General features: G+C 33.0%; 1 protein-coding gene across 1 annotated transcript in view; it reads left to right on the top strand.

The window, feature by feature from the left end:
- Nucleotides 1–985: 985 nt before the first annotated feature.
- RALGAPA1 (Ral GTPase activating protein catalytic alpha subunit 1) overlaps nt 986–17,553 on the top strand; it is a gene marked incomplete at its 5' end in the record, with an annotated part of 154,894 nt that continues 138,326 nt past the window's right edge. Inside the window, one exon of the mRNA XM_021706446.1 lies at nt 986–1,147. Coding sequence (XP_021562121.1) covers nt 986–1,147 — 162 coding nt within the window. The remainder of the gene's footprint in view (nt 1,148–17,553) is intronic.

Consider the following 17,553-nt stretch of genomic DNA (forward strand, 5'->3'; position numbering starts at 1 on the left):
AAAAACAGGCGGAAGGATCGCCAGAGCCCAGCAGGTCGAGGCTGCAGTGACTGGGAGTGGCCACTGCACTCCAGTCTGGGTGACAGAGTGAGACTCCAACTCAAAACAAAAAAAAAAATGCAGGTGCCCTGTAATTTTTCTTAAAGCACCTAAAATCACTAGTAATTTTTATATAAGATAAAGTAGTCTATACATATCTTGCTATAGTTAAATACATAATTCAGAATCTTAAATGTTTTACTTCTAATAATTAACCAAAACTGAAGCTTGTGAAATGCTGTTTCTTTTTTTTGTTACAACTGAGAAGGTGATTTCATGTTACTTTATTTTAAAAGTATATTACACAGAATTATTTGAAAATTCTTTTTAAAACATTTATGTAGTTTTAACTAAATAATTTTAACTAAATGCAAACATTCCGTAGACATGAAATAATTTATCTGTCTAACATTCTGAGGGATAGGGCAGTAGCATAATGATTGTCATTATACATGTTTTTATAATCCTTGATTTGTTAATATTTTGCATTTTTAGTAATTAGTTGATAGATAGAGATTGCAACTAAGTCACATTTCAGACTTAACCTTTTGTCCAGGGTATTAAGTATGTGCTTTAACTGCTTTTTCTCGGACTATTTATTTCCCATATGGCTCTTATTGGCAGGGTAGAGATTTAGTAAGCTTCACCGTAGGATCATTTTTGTTTTGTTCAGTTCCTGTCTTTTTTTGGCTTGTCTAAATGTTTCATTTCTATTACAAAACAAGTAGTGGCAGAGAATTTCTAATTGTTGATAGTGGAATTTTAAAATTCTGCATCAGTTTTGGAATATGGTTTTTACATAAAATAAAACTAAAAAAAACCCCTTACTGTTCACAGCAATTTACTTGTTACTTTATAATTTAGAATCTGAGGCACGGTAGCACACATAACTTGAAGATATTATATCAAGTGACAGTATATTGAGATTGAAAATATATATTTCTAGGAGTTGGACATGAATTTCAGAAGGTTTCAGTTGATAAGTCATTTTCTAGAGGATGGAGTCGTGATCAGCCTGGCCAAGCACCAATGAGACAGAGAAGTGCAACAACCACTGGTTCCCCAGGAACCGAAAAGGCGAGGAGTATCGTACGGCAAAAAACTGTTGGTATGTACTCTTTAAAATAATGAAAATTGTGCAGGAAGATACATGTATAGTCCTTAGAAACAATGTATATAAAGATACAGTTTTCTTATCAGTGGGTTTTTGTTATGAAATGAAAAACTTCTGTAGCTTAACTTCCCTTTTTTTCCCACTAGTACTCAGAGTCCAGTGACATGTTTATCTCTTTGTGCTATTAAGATTTATCTTATACCATTGTTTTTATGTAGTTGATTTTATGTAGGTAGCCCTAATTTTAAAATGCTGTTTTACAGAATTGAAGAAATTGGAACTCTATTAAAATCATATAAAATATGATTTTATAAACATACAAAATTAGGGTAGCTAATGTTTAGTGCTACAATTACATAGCAGATTGTCTGCACAAGCTTCCAACAAGGGATTCATGTTCTCTACTGGCAGACAGCCAAGGCCACCATGGTGTCTATTATTATATTCTTTGCTGCTTTTAACAAATATTGAATAAATTTCTATAATCTGGGAAATAGCAACACAGGTAACAATGATAGGAAGAATTTCTTGATACAGTATCACACTGCATATTGTGGACCTAACTACTATCATTCCTTTTTCTCCCAGAGTTTTATAAACTTGAGTGAATTGTAATAGAAAGAGTACTGCAATGAAAAACAAAAAGAGAGTGTTTTCCTAATCTCTTTTCTTACTCTCTTTCATCACTAAATAGCTAGGAAACCTTGGACAATTTATCAGACCTTTCTAGGCTTTCAGTACTTCATCTTTGTAGTGGGAATGATGATATTTCTCATGCCTGAAACAAAATTGCTTGGAGTTATTTCAGGGTTTACAATCTGTGACTCTATGAACGAAAACTCTTCCATGGAAATATGTCTGTATTTAACCCTTTGCACTCAGAGACATCTTGCAGATCACCTACCAGCAACTCAACCATACTTTTTTACAAAATAGTAAAAAGCGTATCACTTTATATTAAATAGTATAGCATTGGAACTGATTATTTTATTCTAATGATATTTGGCTTATAATGTAATTTTGGACATTAAGGAATTTATAACAATAAATCAAAATGTTTTATCTTACATTTTTCTAACGTAGTAGTGAGTGAAGTGCTCACTGACATGCATTGCAGGTTCATTGATACACGTTGTGCAGTAGTAATTTGTTTGAAGTGTTCCACCTGGTGTTTTTCTGTTCGAGCAGACAATGCGGTCTCATTTTTTTCCTCCCACATTAATATATAATTTATTGTCTGGCCTGTTTTTCAAATACAGTGTGAAAGGAAGCATTCTTGATTCCTGAAAATCACTTCTCAATCGATAAGAAACTTGACAGATGTCTTCAGAGGGGACATCTGAGTGCAAACGGTTAATGGTAATCAGTGAAAAACACTATTAATTTGAAAGAAATTTAAAATCATTATTTAACGATACTTGTATAAAAAGATGGGCTCTAAAAAGTTGAGAAGTAGAGTTTAAAAGGAAGAAACAGAACTAGAGAGAAATGAAAGGAAATTAAAGATTTTTAAAAGAATTGAAATCTGTGAGTGACTTTTTTGTTTAATATTCCACCCTTCTGGCCTTTATTCCTTTTTATGAAAAGTCAACTGTTAGAAAGAATAAGTTCAAGTATTTGATAGCACAGTATCAAATATAGGGAATATAGAGAAATCATAGTTAAAAATAATTTATTATATATTTCAAAATAGAAGGGAAGAATTAAAATGTTCTTACCACAAGTAAAATATTAATATTTAAGGTAATGGGTATCTATATGGGTAACTTAAAGGTCTTTAAAAGGATCACGTTTTTGGAAGTGTTTTATGTTTATAAAATAAGAAAGAAGAATTTTTTTGGTTGTATATGTCAAGCTTAAAGAATGAGAAGAGTTATAAGGAAAAAATACTGAAGGATTCAAATTAATTTAGTATTTAAGAATCTTGCTGAGCCGGGCTTGATGGCTCAGCCTGTAATTCTTCACTTTGGGAGGCTGAGGTGAGTGGATTGCCTGAATCTGCGGGTTCGAGACCGACCTGGGCAACTTGACGAGACCTCATTTCTGCAATTAATAAATCAGCCGTTCATGGTAGCGTGTACCTGTAATTCCGGCTACTCGGAAGGCTGAGGCGGAAGGATCGCCGGAGCCCAGCTGGTCGAGGCTGCAGTGGCTGGGAGCGGCCACTGCACTCCAGTCTAAGCATCAGAGTGAGACTCCGACTCAAAAAATAAAAAAAAAAAGATTCTTGCTATAGACTTATCTTTTGGAATTCTAAGGAAAACGATGATTATATCTGAAATGCTTTTTCTTCATTTCATTCATTCATTATATTAATGTCACATTTACAGAAGACATATATTAGGAAGGAACTGTTCCTTTAAATTTAAACTTTTAATTGTATTTTATTTAAACTTTGACTTTTATAAAAAAAGCATTTTATATTATTTTCTGATTATACAAGTCATTTATGCTTAGTGTGGAAAGTAAAGTTTAAGGAAGCATAAAGACCCATTAGCTATCTAATGAGAACTAATAATTGTTAACGTGTTGGCATATATCTTTAAGTCTCTTAAATACATATATGGAGTAAAATATTAGTATTGACTTCATTGCTGTGATTACTTTCTGGATATACTTATGGCAAAACAACCTTTTCTGAACTGAACAAGCCTATCAAATTTTTAAAGCTTTTGGTGACAAAGGTGCCTGTATAAAATTGGAAATACAAAAAAGAGCAACAGACTAAATTAAGATATTCTTTGGACATATATTTTCTTTAATTTTTAAAATTATTTGTGTTCTTAATGAATGTGAACATAGTTAAAACTTTAGAGTGTAATAAAGTGTAGACATTGTAGCCTTCCTCATCACTATTCTGCACTTCCCATTTTACCTCATTAGAGACAACTATTACCAGTTTCTTGAGGATCCTTCTAAAGATGCTTTATTTATATATAGGCCTATAGCAGAATGTACACACTGCTGTAAAACCTGGCTTTTATACATGTGAGTGAAAAAAGCCTTTAAGTACTCATTGTGGAAATAGTGTTCTAAGCTTTGAGGATATAGTTGTGAACAAAGAAAAATTCCATTGGAGCTGCTAATTCTAGTGTTGGGGGACCTAATAAACAGATAAACCAGTAAACACAACAGGAAGTAAAGAAAGTAAGTTATGAAGAAAAGTAAAGCAGGGTTAAGGACTAGAGTGTTAGGTCTGGGGAAATAGGGCCATTTTAGTTAGGGAGATCAGGGAAGGCCTATTTCTATCCTATGATGTAAGGAAAAAGACCTGAATAGAATGAGAGAATGAGTTTATGGGAAGTGCATTCCAGGCAGAAGGAAAAGTATAGAAACCCTAGAACCAGGAGTGTGCTTGACTGTTTGAAGAGGAATAAGGAAGTCAGTGTGGCTGGAGTGGAGTAAGGAAAGAAGAGAGTGTTAGGAGATAAGGACAAGCTGTAGTGATATATCTTAAAGACTATTATATATCAAAAATGTTGAACTTCCTGTATCATAATTCATTACATGGAAGTACTATAGCTTAACTTATGTCCTGAAGATGGATGCGTGTTTTAAATTTTGTGCTATTAAAAATGGTGTAGAATATACTTATGTAGTCTTCTAGATTAAATCAGTAGGATTTAAATTACTTTGCCCTCTAAAGAGACTACTAATTTATACATTCATTCACCATAAAAGAGTTCCTGTTGCCGGCATGGTGGCTTATGCCTGTAATCCCATCACTTTGGGAGGCAGAGATGAGAGGATTACCATAGCCCAAGGGTTGGAGATCAGCCTGGGCATCTTGGCGAGACTTCATCTCTTCAATAAATAAATTAAAAAATTAACTGGGCATGGTGGCGCATACCTGTAGTTCTATCTACTTGCCGTGAATGTTCCACGGTACTTCAGCCTGGGTGACAGAATAAGACTTTGACTCAAAAAAAAAAAAAAGAACTCCTGTTTCTTTCACACGCTTGCCATTGAAGTGTATTATTGAGCATTTTGCTCCATTTGTATAATTTGAAAAATTATCTGATTGTAATTTTAATTTTTTTTTTTTTGAGTTGGAGTCTCACTCTGTCATCCAGACTAGAGTGCAGTGGCCGCTCCCAGTCACCAGAGCCTCGACCTGCTGGGCTCCAGCGATCCTTCTGCCTCAGCCTTCCAAGTAACTGGAACTATAGGCGCACACTACCATGCCTGGCTAATTTTTGATTTATTGTAGAGATGAGGTCTCACCAGGTTGCCCAGGCGGGTCTTGAACCCGTGGGCTCAGGCAGCCCACGCACCTCAGCCTCCCAAAGCGCTGGGTTTATAGGCTGAGCCACTGAACCTGGCTTAATTTTTTTTCTTAACTATAATGAGCATCTTTATGTAAATTTAAAGTCCTCTTGGGGTTAAAGCATAAAAATTGATTAGTCTTTAATGATTCTAAAAAATATGTATGTTGAGGGAGTACAGTTAAAGTTCTTCTTTACCAAAAAATTTAAGCCAATAAATATAGAAGGAATTAGAAAAATCTCCATTTTACAACCCTAATAGACTTAAGCAAAGATCATCAATAGATATTAAAACCTCTAGGTAAAAGTTTGCTTGGCAATAGGATATTCACATGCTAAGGAGTATTTCAAAGATTATTTACATTTACAAAGGGTAAATATACCTTTACAATGGAGGGACCTGGAGGTCATCACCTACCTAATCAACCCTATATACCTTACTTCCAGCTTATAGTACAGTTAGGAGATAGAAGAACAAGTTTAGTGACTCCTAGAGAAAATAAACCAAACCTGAATGTAGTTTATTTTTATGAGATGACTGACTGACCTAGACTTTCCAAAAAGACAGTATCATTTTTAAAAAGTTGAGGTGGCGTCTGTTTTAAAGTGACACTAATTGAATGTGATACATGAACTCAGATGGAATCTTGGTTTGAGGAAACATTATAAAAATCATTTGGGGGATAATTTGGTAACTTTGAATATGGATTGAATATTAGATAATATTACGGAATTTTTGTTAATTTTCTTAGGTGTGATAATGGTGTTGGTTATATAGGAGGTTGACCTTACTCCTAGATGAATGCTGAAATATTTAGAGATGAAGAGTAATGGTATCTGCAACTTACTTTTAAATACTTCAGCAAAAAACATACACACAAAAAAATAAAGCAAATGTTGCAAAATGATAACAGCTGTTGAATGTAGATGGAGGTATACATGTGCACACTGTAATAGTTAACTTTTTCTGTACGTTAGAAAATTTTCTTAATAAAAAAATGGGGAAGAAGGAGGTTTTTCAAAAAAGTCATTATATGACTTATACTTCCAGCAATATAGTGAATTTGCTATTCTGGAGTTATTAGATATTCTTGTTACCATTTTGTTGCGCTGCTGGGTTTGCAAAAAGTCAGAGAATCTCTTAAGACTCTCCTTCCTCACTCTACTTCCTTGGCCACAATAAAGGAACAAAGCTATGAGCTGAAAATGGAGTGATGAACAGTAAGCATACTAGAAAAGTGGGATGACCCTGAAGCAAATGGCTGATAATCATTTCTGGAATCCAGACTAAGACCTAGACAAACTTCAGAGTTGGAGGACTAAACTGAAGACGCCCACGTTAACATGGGGATCTTGATAAGGATAAAAGTTGATTTTAAGTTGGTAATACTCCTGGCAATTGGCACAAGCAAATGCAAATTATCTCTGGAGGAATACATTCTTACTTAGGACTCTTGAATTTCCATAGATTAAAAGCAAATAAGAGCTCGCAAGATTATTCAGTAAACATGGAAATTATATAAGTGAGTTTTCAAAAAAGAGAGAAAGAGATTGAGATCACTAACAGATTTTAATCCTTAATACCAGAATATAATTTTTCGGACTATAAAATAACCATATTTGAAATATTTAAAGAGAAAAATGAAAATGGTAGGCTCATAATTATCAACTAAAACTGATAGAAATAAAAATATAATTGCAAAATGGAAAAAAAAACTAGGTTAAGCAGTGTATAAGATATAAATAATGGGAGATTCAGTGACTTGGATGAAAGATTTGAAGAAATTATTCAGGACAAGGAGCTAGAAAACATGAAGGAAAGGTTAAGAAACATGTAAAATAGAATGAGCGGGTCTAATGTGTCTAATTGGAGTTTCAGAAGGAAAGAATGAGAAGAGGCAATATTTCCAGAATAGCAGATAATTGATTGAAGATAGGCGCCTATGAAGATAAGATAGGAAGATGGAAGATAGGAGCCTTTATACAAAATAGAATAAGTAGAAACCCAAACCTAAACACATTGTAGTGACACTACAGAAAGGAAAGACGAAAGAACTTCAAAACGGCAAAGAGAAAAAATAGATCACCTGCAAGAGAACGACAATTTGCTGAAAGCAGTGTTCTCAGCACCAACCATGGAAGACAAGATAGTGGAATAATATCTCCAAAGTGTTAAGGAAAAATAACTGGCATTATAGAATTGTGTACTGACAAAACTTTCAAAATTGAGGGTAAAACAAAGCTAAAAATGTAAAAGAGTTTGCTATTAATTAACCTTTATGAAGGAATTTGTAAAGAATATGTCAGGGAAAAAAATTATCCCAGGATTAGTCTGAGATGCAGAAAAGGAATAAATGATCAAAGAAATTGATAAGTGAGTAGGTAAATCTAAATAAATAATATCTGAATACCATAATCTATAATTTTGGAATTAAAAGACAGATTTTAAATATTGGTCATTCATAATATCCAGAGGAGTTTAGTAGGATGTTCTAAAATCTTTGTCTTGTTCAGGGTAGGATAGTAACTTTAGACTTTAAAAATATAAAGGAAAAAGATAACACATTTACAAAATAGGCAATGTATTTGAATGGACATTTCTCTTTAAAAGTTACACAAATGGCCAAGTGCTCAACAAGCGCCCAAATGGCATTTGCTCAGTAACACTAGCCATCAGGGAAATGAAAATGAAAATCAGAATGAGATATCACTTTATACCCACCCACTAGGATGACTAAGGTCCATTTAAAGTGAACAATAATGGGTGTTAGCTAAGTATGTGGAGAAATTGGAATCCTTATACATTGCTAGTGGAATTGTAAAATGATACAGCCATTTTGGGAAACAGTTCTGTCAAATTTTAAACATAAAGTTATATAACACAGTGATCCCACTTCTAGATATATATCCAAGTGAATTGAAGAGTAACTGCTCTCACTAATTTAATGCATTGTTGTTAAAATAATTTTTAGTCTCAAATACAGTTTATTTTCTAGTTCCTCCAAAAGTTCATGACCTTCCCAGAATGACAAATTTGTGTCCATATGCTTTGCTTTAATATTAGAACCAATTCTGATTTATTTTAACTGATTTTTCTGTTCAAATATTTCACCATTCCCTTTTGCTTATTGTCTGGAAAAGCCACAAAAGAATACTGAATAATCTTGTAAACACAAAGAACTTAAATTTGGTGAGCGAGAAATAACTTGATAAAAACTATTTTTAGAGATTAATTTGGAGTGGTGCTCTGTGAATTTAAGAAGCAGCAGATTGAATTTGAAGTGGGTAGCTTCATTAATTTAAAGTCAGGACCAGAGATGAAGGTTGACAGGGAGGTAGAGAGTAATAACCAGGTTGCTCAAACTAGAAATCTGAAAGTCATCTTCAATTCTTCTCTCTCTCCTATGTCCCCAAACTCTGATTGAATCATCATATCATGTTGATTATATCCTGAGTTAAGTATCTCTCACATTTCTTTACTGTTCTGTGTTTCCATGGCTGCAGCCTTGGTCTAGTACACCATCATGCCTACATTGTTGCACAATTTTCCTAACTTGTTTCCCTGCATCAGTTTTTTACTGCCTCTCTCAGATTCATTTCTACCTTCCTGTCATGGTGATACTAACAAAAATTTCAGATTGATGTTGCATCTTTGCTTATATCTTTCAGTGGCCTTTTATTGCCTTGGGGATAAAATTTAAAATCTTAACATGGTTTATAAGGCCCTGCATAGTTTGGCCTCTGCCCACTTTTCTGATCTCATTTTATTCCATTCTCCTTTGCTCTATTTTTCCTGCCTTACAAGACTTCACTTATGAAAGTATTGAGAGAAGAAAATCAACAATTTAGAATTTTCTGTCCAACAAAATTATCCTTCAAAAGTGAAGGAGAAATAAAGACCTTGTCAAATGAACAAAGATTGAGAGAATTTGTCTTGCCTCACAAGAAATGTTAGAAGAAATTACTTAGAAGGAAGGAAAGTGACATTGGTCAGAAACTCTACATAAATAATGGAAGAGTGTTAGAGAATGAATAAAGGAAAAATTCAATCTTTTATTTTTCTTAATCAATCTGACAGCTACTGGTTTGTTCAACAAACCAAAACACAGTATTATGGATTATAGCTTATTGATGGTAAACTGATTGACACCTGTATTTTAAGGGAAGAATTGAGAATACTCTCTTATAAATACCTCTATCCATCAAGTGGTACAGTACTACTTTAAAAAGAGAGCTTGGTTTAGTTGTAAATGTATATTGAAAACTCAAGGGCAACCACTAAAAAGTCTTTTTTTTTTTTTTAAAGTAGTATAACTTATATGTTAAGGGAAGGAAAAGAGATTCATATAAAGAGAGATTCATTTAAAGCCAGAGAAGGCAGAAGAGAGGAATACAAAACAGAACAAGGGCAGTGAGTAGAAAACAGTAACAAATGTGGCATAGTATTAACTGTATCAGTAATCACTTTAAGTATAAGTGGTCTAAATACACAAAAGACAGATCATTTCAATAGATAAAAGAACACGATTGAACTATATGTTGTTTATAAGAAATCTACTTAAAATGCAAAGATACATAGATTAGATAGGTAGATTAAAAATAAAGGGACAAGAGAAAGGCATACTATGTTAACATTAATCAAAGGAATATGAGAATACCTATACAGTCATGAGTCACTTAACAAAGGGAATATATTTTAAGAAATGTGGCAATTTCTTCATTGTGCAAATATCATAGAGTGTATGTATGCAAAACCTAGATGCTATGGCCTACTATACACCTAGGCTGTATAGTATAGCCTGTTGCTCCTAGGCTACAGGCCTGTTCAGCATGGTACTGTACTGTACAGTAGGCAATTACAGCACAATGGTAAATATTTGTGTCATCATATCTAAATACAGAAAAGGCACAGTAAAAATAGGGTAAGACAATCTTATGGGACCACTGTCATACATATAATTTGTTGTTGACTGGAATATTGTTATGGTACATGACTATTAATTGCAGACAAAGCAGACTTAGAGCAAGGAAAGTTATCAGGAATAAAAAGGACATTACTTAAAGATGAAGATGGTTAAAATTCTCCAAGAAGATACAACAATCCTTAATGTGTATGTGCCCTAACAGCAGAGCATCAAAATACATTAGACAGAAACGAATAAAACTACCAAAGTAGCTGAATCCACTATTATAGTAGGATATTTAACACCTTTCTATCACAAATTGACAGATCCAGCAGGCAAAAATCAGCAAAGACATAGTTGAACCAATAGTGTCATCAATCACTGGATCTAATTGTGACAACTGTAGCTTGCTTTATCCAACAACAGCAGATTATACATTCTTCTCAAGCTCACACAAACGTTCACCAAGATAGACCACATTTTGGATCATAAAACATGCCTTAAATTTCAAAGACTAGAAATCAAAACTGTGCCTTCTGACTACAATGGATTTAACTGGAAATCAATAACTAAAAGATAATTGGAAAACTCTAAAATACTTCAAGATTAAACAACACACTTCTAAATAACACGTGGATCAAAGAAGACACTTCAAGAAAAATTTTATAGTATGTTAAACTAAATACAATATACCATTTATCAAAATTGGTATGCAGTGAAAACTGTGCCTAAGAGCAAATTTATAACATTGAAAGCATATATTACAAAAGGAAAAAGACCTAAAATCAATAATCTAAACTTCTACCTTAGGAAACTAGAAATTTTTTTTTTTTAAACAGCTTAAATCCAAAGTAAGCAGAAGAAAAAAATAATAAGAGAGCAAAAATCAGTAAAGTTGAAAACAGGAAATTGAAAAAAGGATCAACAAAACCAAAAACTGGTTCTTTGAAAATATCAGCAAAACTGGTAAACCTCTAACTAGGTTAAATAAGAAAAAAGAGAAGACACAAATTATTAATATCAGGAATGAAAGAGGGGATCCTTTTATTTACTGATTCAAAGTATAATAAGGTAATAATGTAATTTGATGACCTAGATGAAATGGACCATATACTTGAAAGATTCAGTATACCAAACTTATACAAGAAGAAATAGATAATCTAAATAGACATATCTGTTAATGAAATTGAATCAGTAACTGATAACCTTCCAACTCAGAAATTACCAGGCCCAGATAGCTTCAGTGTGAAGTCTGCCAAACATTTAGGGAAGAAATTAATAATTCTCCACAGTTTCTCCCTGAAAATAGAAACAGAGAGAATGCTTCCTAATTCTTTCTGTGAGGACAGCATTACCCTAATACAACTCATCTCATCAACAGGCTAAAAACATTAATAGATGCAGAAAAAGGATTTGGCAAGATTCAACACCCATTTAGGATAAAAATCTCTGATCTATCTAAGAATAGGAGGGAACTTCCTCAGCTTGATATCTGTTTAAAAAGCATAAACACAAAAACTTACCTCTAACACTATACTTAATGTTGAGAAACTCGATTTTTTTCCTGCTAAGGTCAGCGGTAAGTCAAGGATGTTACACTATTCCAGTAAGATAAGACAATAAAAGAAAAGGTATACCAATTGGAAAGGAGTAAATTTATCTTTGTAGATGACATGATTGTTTATGTAGAAAAATTGCCTATGTAGAAACAACCTCTGAAACTAATAGGCAACTATAGCAAGGTTACAGGATACTAGATGAATACAGTGCAAAAGGCAGTTGCTTCCTGCATACCAGCAATGGACAATTGGAATTTGAAACTGAAAACACAATACTGTTTACACTAGCACCAAAACTCTCCAAAACAATTGGGTATAAATCTGACAAAATATTTATAACATCTATGTGAGGAAAATTATGAAACTTTGATGAAAGAGATCAAAGATCTAAACAAATCAAGATAAATAGCTCATGGAATGGAGAAAAAACTGTGTTGACAAGATGTCAGTTCTTTCCAACTTAATCTATAGACTTAACATAATCCCAGTTGTCAGTGTTCTTAACAAGTTATTTTGTGGATATTGATAAACTGGTTCTAAAGTTTATATGGAAAGGTGAAACTCAGAAGCGTTGACACAATATTGAAGAAGAATGAATTCAGAGAAGTGACAGAACCTGACTTCAAAACTTGCTATAGCTACAGTAATCCAGAAAATGTGGTATGAATGAAAGAATAGACAGATCAGTGTAATAAAATACTTCAGAAATAGACCCATACAGCTAGAGTCCACTTATCTTTGATAAAGTAGCAATGGCAGTTCAGTGGAAAAATGATGGTCTTTTCAGCAAACAGTGTTGCCTCAACTGATGTCTACATGCAAAAAAAAAAAAAAAAAAAGATGAATCTAGACACATCTTAGACCTTTCACAAAAATTAACTCAAAATGAATCCTAGACCTAAATGTAAAACACAAAAGTATAAAACACCCAAAAGACAACATGTAGGGGGTAGTCTAGGACACTTTGGTTTTGGCAGTGAGTTTTAAGATACAGCACCAGAAACACAATCCATGAAAGAAAAAAATTGTCAAACTTCTGCTCTGTGAAAGACATTGTTAAGAGGATGAGATGACAAGCCACAGACTGGGAGAGAATCTTTGCAAACCTCACATCTAATAAAGGACAGGTTCTAAAATACACAAAGAACTCTTAAAATCCAAGAGGAATAAAACAGCCTTGATTGAAAAATGGGCAAAAGATGTGAACAAATTCTTCACCAAGAAGATTACAGATGGCGAATAAGCCTGTGGAAAGATGCTCAGTAACATGTATCATTAGATAATTGCAAATCAAAACAAAATAACCACTACACACCTACAAGAATGGCTAAAATCCAGAGCACAACACCAAATGCTGGTGAGGATATGTAGCAATAGGAACTGTCATTGGTGATAGATGCAAAATGACACAGTCACAGTGGTAGACAGGTAGGTTTTTCAGAACTAACCGTACACTTACTGTAGGGTCCAACCATAACATTCCATGGTACTTACTATATAAGTTGAAAACATGTCCACATAAACATTTGCACTGAAATATTTATAGTAGCTTTATTCGTAACTGCATAAGATGTTCTTCAATAGGCAGATGGACAAACTGGTACATCCTCACAATGGAATACTATTCAACAACAAAAATATATGAGCTATCAGGCTGTTAAAAAAACATGAAGGAACTCTGAGTGTGTATTGCTGAGTAAAAGAAGCTATTCTGGAAAGGCTACATACTTTATGATTTAAACTACATGACATTGTGGAAGGGGCAAAACTATGTTGCCAGTAAAACGATTACTGGTTTCTAGGGGCTAGCGATGGGGGGAGCAAGGCAAGGAGGAGGAATGAATAGATGGAGTGAACACAGAGAATATTATTCTGTATGATACTGTAATGTATAACATGTTATACATTTTTCAAAACCTATAGAATGTACTACACAAAGGCGATCCCTGATGTAACTATGAACTTTAGCTAATAATACTGTATCGTATTGGCTCATTAATTGTAACAAATGTACCATGTTAATGCAACATGCTAAAAATTGGGGAAACTGGTGGGGAGGAAGAAAGGCTTGTATGGAAATTCTTCTACTTAATTTTTATGTAAACCAAAAAATGTTTTTTTTTTTTGTAAAGGTGTATTCTTTTAAAAAATTAATTTTTTGGAACAGAAAATGATATAGACATTTGAAATAATCACAGAATTATCTGTAAAAATACTAATTTATTTTATAAAATTGTGTGTCATTCTCTATTTAATTGTTTTATGACTTGAATTGGAAAAAATAAATCATATTAATAACATTTCTGACTTTGATTTACATGTATCTTTTATACAGTAGTTCCTTTAAATACAAACCTGATTCCTCTCTTGTTACAACTATGATATTCTTTCCCAAGACTTTGAATTACCTGCTAGAGTAATAGAATATGTAACTTTTTCAGGCTAATTTAATTTAACCAGCTTTGTTTATAGTTGTGGTCTAAACTGATGTAAGTGCCTGATGGCTTTATAATTTGTGAGGATACTAATGTAGTCTGTGGTGAAATTCACAAAGTAGTAATTTTGTAATATGATACTCAAAGACTTACTATAATTTATCCATTAATTTCCATTTAAAGATAAAAAGCCAACTTGTCTGCATTTAAAAAATATTAAACATGATATAATCCTTTTATCCTAGAATGTTCAAGATGACTTTATTAAGAGAAATTTTATTATTAATAGTTAACTTATATTTAAAATATAAAATATTTTGTTTGGAGAGCATGTGTAAAGTTTTGCTTGTGCCAACAAGTATTAAGAGAGATTGCATTAATTTAGGAATTATTTGTAGACTTATTCATGAGAAATAGTGTAACTTGTTTGCAATTATGCCAGGTATTCAACTTTTGTAGCAAATATATCACTTTCTGTTTTCAGATTTTGCTCTTAATTTATGTTTATCAAAATAATGATCTTACTTTGGGGACTTTAAAAGGTATTTCTGCCAATTAATTGGAATATATACATAATGTGAACTGTACTTAATAAATAGGAAGAAATGTGTATAATATTTTGGAATTGAGAAAAAGCCAGAGTTGCCTTCCTCATGTTTATTTTGTATATTTGCATGCTTTAAGGGCTCCATCACATTTGCTGTCCATGAATTTCTTATGCTGTATGGCAGGGGTCCCCAACCCCCAGACCACGGACCGGTACCAGTCTGTGGCCCGTTAGGACCCAGGCCACACAGCAGGAGGTGAGCTGAGGGGGAGCAGAGCTCCATCTCCTTTCAGACCAGCAGCAGCATTAGATTCTCATAGGAGCGTGAACTCTGTTGTGAATTGCACATGCAAGGGATCAAGGTTGTGCACTCCTTATGAGAATCTAATGCCTGTTGATCTCCTCCCTATCCACCCCTTCCCCCACCTGTGAAAAAAATTGTCTTCCATGAAACTGGTCCCTGATGCCAAAAAGGTTGGGGACCCACTCCTGTAGGAACTCTGAAGTGAAAGTTACAGTTTTTAATATAGTCTGCATGGTTCAGGGTAAATTTTATATGGAGTGTGTTTCTTTTTTGAGAGAGAAAAAGATAGGAAGGCTTCAATCATTGGAATGCTCATAATTTGAAAATCTGTTTTTACTTTTCAATGTAACATTTTTTCATACTGCTCATAAAGCATGTTATAGATATATAATCACTGATTCATGTGGTTTGGCAATGTATGTGATTATTGGAATGTTTGTAGCTAAGCATTTAGATTAGTAAGTCTCAAAAGATCTCAATAACTAATTCACTGTAAATAATTTTCTTCAGGGAGGGTTGCACAGCTGTGAGACACTTGGTGGACTTCCAGATATGCATAAAGACTCATAGTTTAATAACAAAAGGAGGGTTCATTTTTGAAGAACTAATTCAGGATTATAACACAAACTTATGCCACAGCCAATATGCAAAAAGTTCTAAGGAAAATGCCCAAATTCTTCCTTCAAGATGGTGTTAGGAAAGAAGAAACAGAAAAAAATTATCGGCAAGAAATTATGCCCAGTGAAAAAAATTAAAAAGTTTTAATTCATCTGTGGAATAAAAAACTCAATTCAGTATTTTAAAATTTTTCTTTAAAAATGACAGTTGATTGTAACTATATAAGCAGCACTTTAAGTTTTTCCTATGTGTGTCTTTGCTCTGGCAAGTTTCACTGATTGCATAACCTTTATTTCAAATTATATTATAAAATTTTTGGTTACTTTTACAAGAAGGAGAAGAAGCTAGCAGGAAAACTCAAATATGGCCAGATTCTGACATTTCATATATGAGTTCAATTTTAAAATACACTTGACCTTTAATATATTACATGGTATGCCATACACTGAAGACAAATTATTGTTATTATCTCAGCATGTTCCAACTTTCCATCTTTTGCTGCACATAGATTTACCTACAAACTGCTCGTAAAGAATCCTTTATTTTGCCAACATTCATATAATTTTTTGAAGAATCTGTTCTTTTTTCCAGTTATAAACTGAAATGCATTTAGTTTTTGGTTAGTGTTTTTAAATTTTTCTCCTCCATATCTTCACAGTCTGGAACTTGTTTTTCAAATGATTATGCTGGAATTCTACTCAAATATAGATATTCAGTAAAGATTTATTGAGCTTCTATGTGCCAGTCACTAGGGAATCAAAGATGAGAGGAAATGGTTCTTGCATTTGAAAAGTTGGGGAGAATGACCTAAAAACATATGGTCCACTAAAAAATAGAATGTAAGCTTTGCAGAAGCAGGGATTCTTGTTTGTTTTTATTTATTGCTATATTGTCAATAAGTTGAATAATTCTATGGGGGAGTCAGAAAAGCTTCTCAAATGAGATAATGCTTCAAGTATGAAAGAGTTTGTCGGGTAAAAAGGAGACCAAGGATATTAACATCATACAAAGACATGATATGATAATGAAAGAGAGTGAAATGTTTAGGGAACAGTATAAAATTCTGAGTGACAGCATGATAGGAGGACAGTAAAAGGAGATGTAACTTCACTGAGTGGTAGATTGTAGCCAAGTCATAAAGGCCTTGTGTGATAAGCCAAGGAATATAGACATCAGAGAACCAACTGTGTCCAGTAATCAGAGAAACCCAGAAATTTGAATTGCTGTTAATATTAAAACTTTATTTTGCGACCATTACTATTACACAAATATTTTGTCATATTTTTCCTTTCAAGTCCTATTCACACATAAAAATGCATATAACTTCATTTAATCAAGAATCCCTAAAATAAAAGTTAAAAATAAGTTTCAAAAAAAATCTCTGGAAAGTACAAACTGATTACTAATTTATTACTAAGTGAGCTAAAATTTATCTTTGATTTTGTGAACTCTAGTGACTCTCTTTTTAAGGACTTATCAATTGTAACTACAAATGCAGTTTTTAAAAGAATAATCCAGTTTAAAACTTATCTTTAAAAACATAAGCTTTTAAAATTTTTATATGTGATTTGGTTAAGCACAAAATTGACTATTTTCTCAAGAACCTGATTCTTATGCTGATTGCAAATTCTATTTTCTATAAATGTTTCTACCTAAAAGTTTTAATTATACTATTATACTTTAAATAAGTGATACTGATGTGATTAGCATTCTTGTCCTACCAGGAACAGATACTAACTGTGAAATTAAATCCTTTTGATTATGAATT

This window comes from Carlito syrichta, unplaced genomic scaffold (assembly GCF_000164805.1).
Source record: "Carlito syrichta isolate Samal-C Ts95f unplaced genomic scaffold, Tarsius_syrichta-2.0.1 Scaffold315592, whole genome shotgun sequence".
Lineage (NCBI taxonomy): Eukaryota > Metazoa > Chordata > Mammalia > Primates > Tarsiidae > Carlito > Carlito syrichta.